This window comes from Meles meles, chromosome 12, assembly GCF_922984935.1.
Source record: "Meles meles chromosome 12, mMelMel3.1 paternal haplotype, whole genome shotgun sequence".
Classification (NCBI taxonomy): domain Eukaryota; kingdom Metazoa; phylum Chordata; class Mammalia; order Carnivora; family Mustelidae; genus Meles; species Meles meles.
Window position 1 is genome coordinate 2645238 of NC_060077.1, and position 13581 is coordinate 2658818.

The following is a 13581-nucleotide window of genomic DNA, read 5'->3' on the forward strand; positions in this document are numbered from 1 at the left end:
CAGTACAGTGTGATGAAAGTCAGACCCACCAGGGCCAAGTTCCCACTCCCCAGCCACAGCAGCTGGGAGACGGGGAGCGAGCCTCTTTGCCTTTCCCCCCGCATTCTATACCATGTTGGATGGTTATGAGGATTAAGTAGAAGACGTTCTTAAAGCACCGAGTGCAGTTTCTGTAGGCACTAGTAAATGGCAACCATTGATACAGCAAAAATCACTTCCTGGGAAAGTGGAGGAAGTGTATTTGCTGCTGAAGGCAGGGACAGTTCTGTTTTCTGCCCACAAGAATTAATTAATGGTTCTTCAAATGCATGTGTCGTGATATATGCTTAATTATATATGTATATATCAAATGTATATGTATGTATGTATCAGTTCGTGTGTGTGTGTTTAATGTTTATATTCAAACCTATATGAATGTGTGGGTTTGAAGCCTTTCTGTATTTGGAAAGCTGTCAGGCAGCCCTGGGCTCTAATCTCCCCAGGAAGTTGGTGGTTTTTTCTTGGTGGAAGCAACAGAAAGCAGGCCATCTCTCCACTAGGTGGTGATCACAGCAAGAGAAAGCTCACAGATGGAGCCAGCTTTTTTTTCTTTTTTTTTTTTCAGTGAGGTTTGGTGCTTTATGTCACTTTTTCCATGAGAGATACTAAAGGAATTCTTACATTTGAGCCTCTCCCTCCCGCATGAAACTCCAGCTAGCACCCACACACTGCCAGCTCCACTGGGCCCCCTGGGGCTCCTGCATCCTGAGGGGTCTGCCCTCCTGGGAAAGGAAGTTTCTGCGGAGAGTTAGAGGGGGGATCTGACTCTATGTCATTTGCATTGCCTGAGAGTGAAGTGATAGCTTTTTCTTTGTGTGTTGTTGTTGTTGTTGTTGTTTTGTCCCCTTCTGTGTTCCTGGGAAGTCAGAAACGGGAGAGTTCGTTTTATAATACGCTTTCATAGGCATTAAATTAAAATGTATTATGGAAGGTTCAGAAACACCAGTAACTCCAAAGAAGAAACTAAAAAGCTTCCCCAATTTGGCAAATCTAGATGTCGTCACTGTTAATGTTTTAGTATATTTATTTTCCCATCTTCTGGGTTTTTTCTTTTTATGTCTCTATAGCTTCTTTAAAAAAAAAGAAAAAGAAAAAGAAAGGAAAGGAGAGACTCACACTGTTTATATAGTTTTGTATCCTGTTTTCTTTTTTTAAATTGTTTTCATTATGCGGCATTTTCCTGTGTTGTTAAAGAGCCACCCAAAGTACGATTTATTTTTAATTGCCCCATCGTGTGGCTTCATCATTTATTTTACTCATTTCTTCTTGTAGGACCTCTTAAGTTGTTCCTATTGTTTGTCCTTGCAAATAACCATAAATATCCTGGTGCATAAATCTATGTGCAAATTCCGGGTGTTTCCTTAAGACAGCTGTTTGTACGGGGAACCACTGGGTCAGAGGGTGGGAACTTTTAAAAATACCCAGAAAGGTAGATCGACTTCTGCTTTAAATTAGTGGTGTGTGAAAGTGCCCCTCTCCTGAGCGGCAAGGCGGAGGTCGCGGCCGCTGGTGACGGGACCCTGCCGGAGCCGTAGGAGAAGACTTCGTGAGCAGGGATACAGATTTCGCCTTTCCCCCAAGGCCTGGGGGCAGCCAGGGCCTTCCATGCAGGCTGATGGTGCCTGGAATGCCCCGGGAGCCTGCTTTGTTAGCGGTCTCTTTCAGTTCTGTCTGCCATCTAAGGCCAAGGGCCCGTGACGTAACCCTCCCCGACCCAAGACTAGCCCACCCCGTGCCTCCCCTACGCAGCAGCTCTGAGGCTGACACGTGACACTCACGGGGGTTTGTGTGATCTGTCCCCCAGGGCTCTGAATGGAATGCATCCAATCTGGAGGAACTGCAGGGCTCAGGGTGAGTCTGCTCCCCTTGTCTCCCCTTGTCCTTCCAGGCAGCTTAGAAGCCCCCGAGGCTGAGCCCTTACAACCCATGGCCACGGGCTGGGCTGGTGTGCATAGCTAAACAGATGTGCTTCAATGCCACCTCGTGAATATTCCATGGCTTTTAGATGTGATTGTGTGTGTCACCAAGAATGATTCACAGTCACGCGCCAGTGGCAGAGGACAGCCTGCAGGCTGGTAGGGCCACAAGCCCCCTCGTGGGCCCCACCGCCCCCCGGCACGGGTGCTGGCAGGCCTAGTGTGGACACATACACAGCGGTCTGGCCATGTAACAGCTCCAGCCCCAGGACCACTCCCGGTTCTCCCGGATGTTCTACTTCGGCGACCGAAGACTCGGTCTTGGTCAGAAACATATGCCCGTCTCTGTCTGAGAAATGCCCAGCAGCAGGAATTAAGAAAAAAAAAAAGGTTTAAATCTAGACCTTCAAGAACAGATGTCTGGACATTTTTTTTTTAACAGCACAGCCACAAAAATCACCATTCTGTGGTTCTGACATGATGGCATTCTTGAATTACTGCTTTTAAAAATCAAGACTAAACAAATCTTAAAATATATCTTTAGAACTACTGGTTAAGATGTGTTCTTTCAATGGAAAGTTTTCTTTAAACGTAGAGTGATACTATCGATGCTTTCTCGGGCTGGGAATGAATAAATGATTTTTTAATGTATTTTGTAAGGCACTTGTAAATATTCTCGTAAAAACCCTATCTGAGGTATCTTCTTACTCCTGAAATTATTTTGGTCCTCCGGGAGTGTATCCGGTTTAGAGAACCTGCGCTCGGAGACCTGCCCACCGTTTACTTACTTATTTGTAGTCTGCCTTGTTTTGAGAGGATTTAAGGCAATTCTCAAGGACGTAAATGATGGATGGATATATTCTCTTTTAGCTCTTTAAAAGTGGAGACCTTGTTTTTTTTTAAGCCTCTATCTATTCATAACAGGAAGTTTGAAAATTTGAGAGTGTCTGAAAATGTATCTAAGTAATACATATGTCTGCTTTCCAGAATTCCCGTTGCTCAGCAATGCTTTGAACTTTCTTTTTGTAAGTTTTTTTTTTTAACAAGGAAATTTGTTCTTTATTATAATACATTCTCACCATATAGAGGGCAGTTGAAAAAAAAAATTCCTATTTAAGGAAGAAAATCCCACCATAAACATACACGCTTTACGAGTATCTAAATTTTTCCTTGCTTAGTTTTCTGTTACTTGGGGTTTTGTTGTTTTTTTTTTTTTTTTTTTGTCATTCCTCATTCTGATTCTCCAAATTTGTTCTTTTTTTTTTTTCTCATTACAGTGTGGACTACATTTTAAATGTCACCAGAGAAATAGATAATTTTTTTCCTGGCTTATTTGCATATCATAACATCCGAGTCTATGACGAAGAGACAACAGACCTTCTTGCCCACTGGAACGAAGCGTACCATTTCATAAACAAAGCAAAGTAAGTGGGCGGAGAAGCCCAAGAAGTAACTGGCAGATGCTGGGTGGGCAGAAATTGGTGGCAGTCCCAGACACAGACATCTCTGGTTTGTGGAGCCTTTGAGGTCTGGTGGGCCTCTGGTTTTAGACCACATTGACCCCTAGCACCAAAAAGGCACAGTCATTGATCTTCTCAGGGTGGGGGCCCCAATGAGCCTTTGTTTCCCCCGTCATCGATTGGGACACCAGACCCCACTTCTGTCATCGGCACTGCTTCCAGGCAAGGGTCTCATATCCAGTAGACGTTCACGGGAGCTCTGTCTACAGGGAGTCACTGAGCCAAAGGAGGGGGGTGGGCAGGTCGTGTGTGGACTGTGAGCACCTTTGGGGCTGCTTCCCCAGAGAAAGCTGCTCAGGCAGGGGCCTGGAGGGAGGGCCCGCCTTCTGCACCTGAGTTGATCCAGTTTTCCTGTTCATAGGATGAGCAGACCGTCAGAGGTCCCCATTGCTCTGAGCCTGTTACTGGCATCACCTGTTTTTTTGTCCTCCCCTTATTCTCCTCTGGAACAACTCTGCCTTACTGAAGTCCACAACGCTTTGCTATCGAGAGAAACCCCGTCTTCTGCTTTGTAACCCCTTAAGGTCAAAGCTCCGTAACATGTCCTTACTGAATCTTAGTTTGTTTGCATTCCCGGGGGGATAGATTCCAGACCAGCAGTCAAACAAAAAAACAAAAACAAAACAAAATGCACTGACAGATGGGGATGAATTTGAAGTCTGTGGTCTAGGAAAGGGGCCCAGACCCACCTGACAGGCCAGCTGCTTCCAGTATAAACAGACAGGCTGTGGGTCTACCTCCTGTACAAATAAAGCTGTCCTGGTGCAGCCCCTTCCAGCATCGTGTACCCTCCCATTCTCAAGCCGATGAGGTCTCAAGAAACACGACCTTGCCATTTCTGTGCAATCCGTCCTGCCTGGGCCAGAACCGCCTCCTTACAAATGACCAGCACTCCTGCCTTCTTCCCCTCATTCAAGTCCAGGGTGCCACCGTCCTCGCTCTGGCTCCTCGACCCTCCCTTTGTGGCGAACATCTTGCCCTCCCAAGGGCCTCATGGCCTTCCACTTGCTGGCCCCGTTTTCTCTGCGGTCACCCGTTCCCTGTCTCCATCTGCTGGGGCAGCTGGGGAGCTTTTACAGATGCCCTTTGCTCTGCCCCTTTGCTTCCTGCAAAAGAGTTTCTGGTCTCCTGGCCCATCCCAGCGATCCTGCTTTGTCCCTGAGGGCGGCCCATCTGGGAGCTCTCCCAGCAAGACTTGGCAAGGCAAGGACTGATTTATCTCGATTTCCCATTGTGTGCTAATTGATTTTGCAGTGAAGTTATTTCCTTTCGAGGGTGTGTGGCCATCTGCTGCCTCAATATCAGGACAAGGCAGAGGTGGGGTCTGGGCACGGAGATAACTTCAGCATTTAAAGGAAAGAAAAAAACACATTGGATAAAACCTGAGAGAGTGAAATCGTGAACGTTTTGGGACTCTCCCCCGCTTCTGCAGGAGGAACCGTTCTAAGTGCCTGGTACATTGCAAAATGGGTGTCAGCCGATCCGCCTCCACGGTCATAGCCTATGCAATGAAGGAATTTGGCTGGCCTCTGGAAAAAGCGTACAACTACGTGAAGCAGAAGCGCAGCATTACACGGCCCAACGCAGGCTTCATGAGGCAGCTGTCTGAGTATGAAGGCATCTTGGACGCGAGGTGGGTGAGCGTCTGCGGGACGGGTTGGCAGAACCCACTGGGCTCCCGTCCGGCCTGGCAGTGGCCTCTTCAGCTAAAATCCCGCCTCTGGTCGGGGAGGGGGGTGGGAGAGGGGAGCCAGGCTGAGAAAAACAACTATTGTTTGGGGTTTGATTCGTGGTTTCCAGGAGGGATCTGTTTGATTTTGTTGGCATGCACAGAAAGCTGTTTTGCTGCTGGAGGGAACGGTGTGCAGCTTCTCATCCAAGGCATGACGTCATGGGTGGCGCAGGCACGCAGCCATCCCCGTTTCCTGAGCATCTGCTTTGTGCCTGCCAAGCCCTGGGCCAGGCCTTGCCACAGGGCAGGTCCGAGGACAGCAGGGCGGACTAGCTTCCGGCACTGATGAGCTGGGCTGCATCGGGCAAGCTTGCCTGTCTCCCCTGGCCCTGGTTTCCCCTTCTGAGTTTGCAGCCCAAGCCTGTCGGGTAGGGAGAGCTGTTGTGTGTTGTGTCCCCTTACACGGGGAGTTGCCTCTGCGCAGTTGACCTCTGCAGATGCTGTGCTAGAGCTGGCTTGTTGCGAATAAAATGGAGCTTTGGAAATCTCCAACCCCCACCCAGAAAAGGTCTGCCAAGGACAGGTTATCCCGGGCATACAGGGGAAAGAGGAGTGGATGCTGGAGGTTAGCGTGTCCCATGTCGCATAGCCAACGGGCAGCACAAGGGAGAGGGCACAGTCAGGTCTTCTGGCCCCCACGGCTCTGGTGCAGGGAGGCCCCATGGAGGCAGGTTCCCCCCAGACGCTGGAACTCTTTCTCCCTGGATGATTTCTCACTGGTGTTAGGACAAGGCCACAGGCACAGTCCATGGGCTTCTTGGCCAAGTGTGAGCAAGCAGGGGTGCCCTGGCAGGGTGGAACAGGGTCTGAGAATAGCTCTGGACATCTCTGGAGTCCCTTTCCTGTCACCCAGGGAGCGGCTGGACAGATCCCCAGGCAGGGCCCCTGGACGAGGAGAGGCAGAGGAGGGTGGAGGGGAGATGGGGGCATCCTGCCCTCATTTCCCTTAGCTCTTCAGACCCTTGCTGCCATCAGGGGTTTGCCGCCTTACAGCCTCACCAGGGGTCTTCAGGCCGGGCGCACAGCCACAACGCACTGACCTTGACTTGAAACCCCGTCTGGGGGTCCTCTTGGCCTTGCCTGGAACGGGCACATGGAGCGGTCTCGACAGGTTGTGGTGCTCCCATATGTTTCAAAACAACAGCAGGCCCTCCCCCCGCCTTTTTTTTAAAGATTTTATTTATTTATTTAATAGAAAGATACACAGCAAGAGAGGGAACACAAGCAGGGGGAGTGGGAGAGGGAGAAACAGACTTCCTGCCGAGCAGGGAGCCTGATGCAGGGCTCGATCCCAGAACCCTGCGATCATGACCTGAGCCCAAGGCAGATGCTTAACAACTGAGCCACCCAGGCACCCCTAAAAACAACGGCAGGCCCTTAATCCACGTCCTTTCCCAGCTCCTGCTCCCATCATAGCCCACACACCTGCTGGATGTTGGTACTGGTGCCCCAAAGGTCCTGGAGGTGACTTATGTGCCTGAGTCCACATTACAGTTTTCTTTCCTTTTTTTTTTTTTTTTTTTTTTTGATCCTTACATTAAAAATATGTTACAACCAGGGGCGCCTGGGTGGCTTAGCGAGTTAAAGGCTCTGCCTTCGGCTTGGGTCATGATCCCAGGGTCCTGGGATCGAGCCCGCGTCAGGCTTTCTGCTCAGCAGGGAACCTGCTTCTCCCTCTCTCCCCCTGCCTGCCTCTCTGCCTACTTGTGATCTCTGTCTGTCAATAAATAAATAAAATCTTTTTTAGAAAGATATGTTATAACCATACTACAATGGTATCATGAGACCTGTTTTTAAAAACAATCTGCCTAGACCAGTCACATGTCTGCCGCATGGTCGTTGCGCGGCAGAGTCACTGAGGGCTTCCACCCGGAGCCGTGCAGGGTGAGGTGTCCGAGGCTGTTTCTGTCAGCCCTGAGCTGTCTCTAGCTGGCCAGCCCCGGGCCCTCCTCCTGGCACCCTCAGGGTACCGCCCCCCCATGACCTTCCTCTGTCCTTCCTCCCCACAGCAAACAACGGCACAACAAGTTGTGGCGCCAGCAGAGCGAGACCTGCCCCCAGCAGCCAGCGGATGGCCCAGCGGGGTCTGGGGGCTTCTTGCCGGAGACCTTGGACGACACCCCGGAGGCCCAGCTGCCCTGCCTGGACGATGCTGCCCAGCCCGGCTTCCCAGACAGCGGCGCCCCAGGGGGACCCACTCTCCCCTGCTGCTTCCGGCGGCTCTCAGACCCCCTCCTGCATTCCCCCAGTGATGAACCTGGCAGCCTGGTCCACTTGGAGGATCTGGAGAGGGATGCCCTTTTGGAGGAACCAGCTGAGCCGGCCGAGGCACACACACCAACCAGACATCCCCAGGAAGCTTCTGGACTTTGCGAGAAGGAGGTGAAGAAGAAGCTGGAGTTTGGGAGCCCCAAGGTCCCGAGTGGCTCCTCGCCGCAGGTGGAGGAGATGGAAGGGGAGGAGGTCCCGGGAGCAGGGCAATGGGGACAGCCCCCACTCCAGCTTGAGAAAAGCCTGCTCAACCGGGAGAACCTTAACAACAACAACAGCAAGAGGAGCTGCCCGGAGGACTTCGAGGTGGGCATCGGGGCGGCACGGAGGGCAGCGGGCATTACCGGAGCATGGCCGTGGGTGCCTGGGAGTGCAGGCGCACTGCGGGGCCGGGTTGTGCGGGGCCGGCGCGGGGCCGGTGCTCGTCCCTGCAGTCTGCTCCCCCACTGCTCCCCCCCACCCCCTGCGCCTCATTCATGGCTCAGGCAGAGCTTCCAACTCAATATCCTTTTTACATAAAATGTAAAACAAGACTTACTACCCAGCTTCAGCATTTATCGACCCACTCAGTTTCCCACACTCTGAATCGTCTTGAGCCAAACCCCAGCTGGGTTGCTCCATGCCCCGAAGCTTCAGTGAGTGACATCACCACAGTCCACCCTGAAGAAGTTGATGTAATTGCTCAGTATCTTCGAATAGCCGCTCTTCCCGCTCCTGCTCTAATGCTTGGCTCCTTGAGTCCCAAGTGGCTATCCTGTTTGGTGGGTTTCTGCAGCAAGGTCCTAGCAAGCTGGCCCTTGCTCAGAAAATCACTAATTCCGCCAGCCTTTCCTCTCCTCTGAGTGGCCCAGGAGCCGAGGCTGGTGTCCTGAGAGGTGTGCCATGTCCCCCACCCGGGTCCCGCCCTCACTTTGCACCAGCTCTTGCCACGGCTGGGGCCAAGGAGCTCCGTTCCCGCCGCCCTCCCTGTCCATCCTCTGAGACAGCTGTGATTCACAAGTAAGAGCGCTCAGAAATGCGTTCCCATATCCAGAGGATTTGTCTTTCCCATGTTCTAACACAAGCAAAATGGGAAGTCCCATCTACTGACCTCCAGACCGAATGTTAATTACTCGTGAATTTCTCCCACTCAAAGAGCAAATACACATAAAGACAGATGATACAAAACATCTGTCCGGGTCGGTGATGTGTCCATCAGTTTGAAATGGCACCCAGGGGTGGCGAGATGAAGAACAGAAGCGTGGGTAAGAAGGTACATGAAGGACAGCCTGCCTTTACTGGCCAGAGCTGGATTGAATGGGTGAGGTTCTCCAGGGAATAGGACCCAGAGACAAGCACTCATTCATTTGTTCAAATCTTATTTGCTAACTGCGGGGCCAGGTGGTGAGGGCTTCCGCTGCAAGGGGACCGCGCTTCCTCTCCCCTCGCCGCTTAGCACATGCTTGTCCCAATGGTCTCAGCGGAGGTCCAGCTCCTCAGAGAAGCCTTCCCTCTGGGGAGCACTTTGAGCTCACCCCTCTCCATCCTGACACGTGTCCCTCAGTTTGCTGGTCCACGCGTGACCCTCTTAGGGCAGGGACTGTGTCTTCTTCGCAGCCCCTGTGCCTGACCCAACTCCTGACGCGTGACAGGCGCTCCCTAAATATGAGTCGGATGGGAGAATTTGCTCCTGCCCTGTTGCCCCCTGGGCTCTGAAAGTTAGTCTTCAATGTCCTTCCGGGGGACGTTCCGCCACGTTTTAGAACATTAGGTTCTAAAGGTTTTAGGAGAAAACGTTGGTCAGAGCTTCGGGAAAATTTCCAGGTCAAGAGTTCAGGAATGGTCAGGTCTCACTGGTTGAGCTGGAAGCCGGCCCCAGGGATCCTGATTCTACAGAGATCCAGCCTCCCACCTCCCCAACCACACACTCTCCGGGTGCCCCCCTGCAGCCTCTAGGAATCCTGCCTGGGTTTCTTTATGATTCCTCCAGTGTGGGACCACCCCAGGACGTCTTACCTTGGGGGACCTATGTCTACGAGATGGGACGGGACTAGGCCCTGACGGTCAGGGCCATGAGTCGGGGGCAGGGAGAAGCATGGGCCAGCAGCCCTTTGCCAGGAGGCCTCTGTTTTAGGTGAGCTTGGCAATCTCACAGCTAAACCACTGTCCGCCTCAGCCCTTAGGACCCTGTTGTCTGTCAGTGGGCGTGTGAGGGAGGTGTGAGCAGTTGTCCTGCCTTCGGAAGGGCCTGAGGTGGAGGCGCACCTCACAGCCACCTGGAGGGAGTTGGCTTTCCTCCAGAAACGGTGCCGATGTGTTCCCGGTCAGTAATAAAACCCACCTCAGCCTGGCGCCTTCATCCAGGACTGTGAGCCCCCGTGCTTGTTGGGTCTGTACCAGTTTTTGCCTTCGACCACCTCACTCTGAAGACCACAGCCAATGGCTGGATGGTGGTTCTTTGGAGCCACGCTGTGTTCGCACTAGAAGGAAAGAACCCCGTTTCCAGACTACATGCTCCCCAAGCATAGATTATTTCTAAAAGGGAAAGGAAGGGAGAGGCGTGTGAGGTTGAAGGTGGGTTTGAGAGGGCTCTGCTCCTGACCATGCTGTGCTGGCTGTGTGGCCGGAGATTTGCCCAGGATCGTGGTTCCGTAGCTTCTGGAAAGTTGGGTTCAGCCCTGTCACCACCACTGTTCACGGCCAGGTGGTTTCCAAGAGGCCTGCGTTCCTGCGCTAACTGAATGGGGGGCACTGCCTCTGCAGTGTGCCTGCCCGGCCCCACTCCAGCCCCTCCTCGTGTTTTGTGGCCTCCGGCTCGCTGTTGTATACTCACGATGTTCTTATCCCCTTTCAGCACGATGCTATATTTGGGATCCTTAACAAGGTGAAGCCTTCCTACAAGTCCTGTGCTGACTGTGTGTACCCTATAGCCAGCGGGGCTCCCGAGGCCCTCAGGGAGCGGGGCGAGAACCCTGGAGCTCCTGCCATCTGCACCCAGCCGACCTTCCTGCCGCACCTCACATCCTCCCCTGTGGCCCACACGTCCGGCAGGTCCCGAGCTTTAGAGAAACTGGCCTCTGGCCCCAGCGGAAGTCCCCCCTTCCTACCACCAGCAGGCTCGAGGAGGTCAGACATCGGTGGCTCCGGGGCCGCAGCTGCCCCAGAACTACCAGCTAGCCTTCTGGAACCTTCCAGAGAAACCCAAAAAGTCCTGCCAAAGTCCCTCCTTTTGAAGAATTCTCACTGTGATAAGAACCCTCCAAGCATGGACGTAGCGAGAGATGAATCACCACCCAAGAAAGACCTGAAACCGGCCAAGGACCTGCGGCTTCTGTTCAGCAAAGAAGCCGAGAAGCCGACAAGCAACAGCTACCTGATGCAGCACCAGGAATCCATCATTCAGCTGCAGAAGGCGGGCTTGGTCCGAAAGCACACCAAAGAACTGGAGAGGCTGAAGGGCACGCCTGCAGACCCTGCGTCTCCTTGCAGGGATGGCCCTGCCGGCAGGCTGGAAGCCAGCATCCCTGAGGAGAACCCTGATCTGGCTCCTGTCCCTCTGCTGGGGGCCCCAGCTCTGCCCAGCCTCTCGGGGAGCGATGAGAAGTCAGAGGCCATCCCCACTCCATTTGAAGGCGCCCCACCCAAGAGCCCCAGTCCCTTCCTCTGCCGCCTGGATCACACCAGTCACTTCTCAAAAGACTTCCTGAAGACCATCTGCTACACCCCCACGTCGTCCTCCATGAGCTCCAACCTGACGCGGAGTTCCAGCAGCGACAGCATCCACAGCGTCCGAGGCAAGCCAGGCCTGGTGAAGCAGCGGACGCAGGAGATCGAGACCCGGCTCCGGCTGGCGGGACTCACCGTCTCATCCCCACTGAAACGCTCACACTCTCTGGCCAAGCTCGGAAGTCTCAACTTCTCAACAGAGGACCTATCTGGTGAGCCAGACGCGTCCACGCTCACCGACTCCCGGGACACCCAGTCAAGTGAGTCCTCCTTCTTGCGTGAGCCCCAGGCAGCCCCAAGGAACCCAGCTGCGACCTCTTGGCCATCAGGGAAACCTGCTTCAGAACACTTGAGAAGCCCCTCGTGGACGAGCAGAAGCTGACCGGCCTCTTGCTGTATTTACTCGGACGTGTGTTTTCACCAGTCCCTCCCTGTGTCTCACTGTGGGTTTCGGCCATGATGTCTCCTAAATGAGTAACATTCTAACTCTTCCTGCTCTCGCCGCAGAGAGGAGGAGAGGAAAAAGAAGAACCCAGCACAAGGAGAAGGGGGGTGCCAGTCAGGTGGCCCGGGAGAGCCAGAGCCGTTGGCCAGTAGATACCGATCTCTGCTCCCCACACCCTGTGTTTTCAGGAAGAATCCTGTTTTTTAAAAGAGCATACACGGACATGCACACACTCCCCGAACACTGCGTGTGCACCGTGAAGGCTCCACGACCACGGCGCACGTTCCTAGCTCATTCAGGCCCTCACGGGGAAGCCCTTGGATGGCAGTATGAAGTCCTACCTCTGTTCTTGCTGTGCTTTTTTTTTTAAAAAAAACAGTCATGACCAAGGCTCTTTCCAGGGAATAATGCTGTGTCAGAAAAGGTTTTTCCAAAAGAGATTTTTTTTTTTTTAATTCTTATTTTTTTGGTGGGACCCCCAAAAAAGTCCTAAGTCAACTGCGCGCAACACCTCTAGGTAAAGTCAGAACAGGTTGTCGAATGCTGTCGTTGGACCGACCCTGTGGTGCGTGGAGATGATCGGTGCAGCTGAATTCCTTGTCCTGGTGTGTGGTCCCAGCAGAGTGGCGTGCGTCCGGCCAGTACTGGGGTGAGGAGGGGGATGTGTATATGTGACGTCCTCAGTCATTGCTAATGGTGACATGTAAGTTGCCCCCAGTCTGGGGAGAAGGACCCACGGAGCATCACTGTGTCTCCTCTGCTGCTGAACCCGATGTGGTTGCCTTGAGGCTTTGAGAGTGCTTGAGTGTGTGTGACGGGGGTGGTGGGTCTGAGACAGGGATTGTCCTGCCAGGAGCCCTTGGGCTCATGAGGTCACAGGAGCAGGTTCAGGGAGGAAAGGGGGCTCTAAGCAGTCATGAGCCGTTCTGCCGGTCCCTCTCTAGGAACAGCCCTGCCGCAGCTTCTCGAAGAAATGAGATCATTGAAAAGCTTCACAGATGTTTACAGTCGCCGCTGCCTTTGATGAGGTACTGCTCCGTCTCTCTCGCCCTTCCTGGCGGTGAGGACAGGGTGGAAGAGGACTCTATACTCCTGGCCGGGGCTCTGGGGGGACCCTTCCAGAATCAGGTGAGCCACGCCCATCACACAGCCACGGGCTCCGGGCGTGGATGGAGGGAGTCCCGCTAGTGTTGGTCAGCAAGACAGGCTGTTGAAAGTATTTTGGGGAGAGAGAGAGAGAGAGAAATAAAAGGTGCTTGGTAGTAAGACAGAAAGGTTTCATCCAGGGAGTTCTCAAACTCTGGTAATGGACCCTTTAGCTAAGAAGCTTTTATATTTTTAAGGGCTTGTTAAAAACAACAATCTAATATGCAACAGGGACCGGGTAGCCTGCACAGGCTGAGATACTCTGGATCTAGCCCTTTAGAGAAAAGGTTCACTGACCCTTGGTTCCACAACACAGGGCTGCCCAGGGCCCTCCAGAAGAAATTGCCAAATTCGAAGGCCTGCCCTGCCCCTTGGACACCTCAGGCCCAGCCCTTGTCTTCTCCCGACCCAGACCTTGCCCGCCCAAGCCCCATGTGCAGTCCTGCAGGGTAGGGGTAGGCCCGTAGGTGCGGGGCACTGCCAGCCAATAGTTGCCCTACGTATAGTGTGCACTCAGCTGTCCGCTGGATTTATTCAGTCAAACTAGAAGCCTTCGGCACCGACCATGCTCAGAAAGTGGCCGAAGGAGCTGCCATCTCGGATCTTACAGTGGTCAGATCTGGGGTAGGGTTAGGGCCCCACAGGCAGGGTTTTCAGGAATGAGGGCAGACGGCGGGGTGGGGGGGGGTCCACATTTCAGCTAGTGGGTGGAGTTTGTGCAGAAACACTCTCTCCAGGAACTTTTCTGCCCCCATGTTGTTGGGTTTTGTTTTGTTTTGTTTTTTAAATCATAATGTTATTTGATAG

At 53.1% G+C, this 13581-nt stretch overlaps 1 protein-coding gene across 2 annotated transcripts in view; it reads left to right on the forward strand.

The window, feature by feature from the left end:
* The window catches only part of SSH1 (slingshot protein phosphatase 1), a 55489-nt gene extending 42623 nt beyond the window's left edge, over positions 1 to 12866 (forward strand). For both annotated transcript variants that reach the window (XM_046024974.1, XM_046024975.1), the window contains 5 exons: positions 1844 to 1890; positions 3233 to 3379; positions 4908 to 5108; positions 7217 to 7784; positions 10312 to 12866. In XM_046024974.1, coding sequence (XP_045880930.1) covers positions 1844 to 1890; positions 3233 to 3379; positions 4908 to 5108; positions 7217 to 7784; positions 10312 to 11565 — 2217 coding nt within the window. In that variant the 3' untranslated portion in view covers positions 11566 to 12866. The remainder of the gene's footprint in view (positions 1 to 1843; positions 1891 to 3232; positions 3380 to 4907; positions 5109 to 7216; positions 7785 to 10311) is intronic.
* Positions 12867 to 13581: the final 715 nt, after the last annotated feature.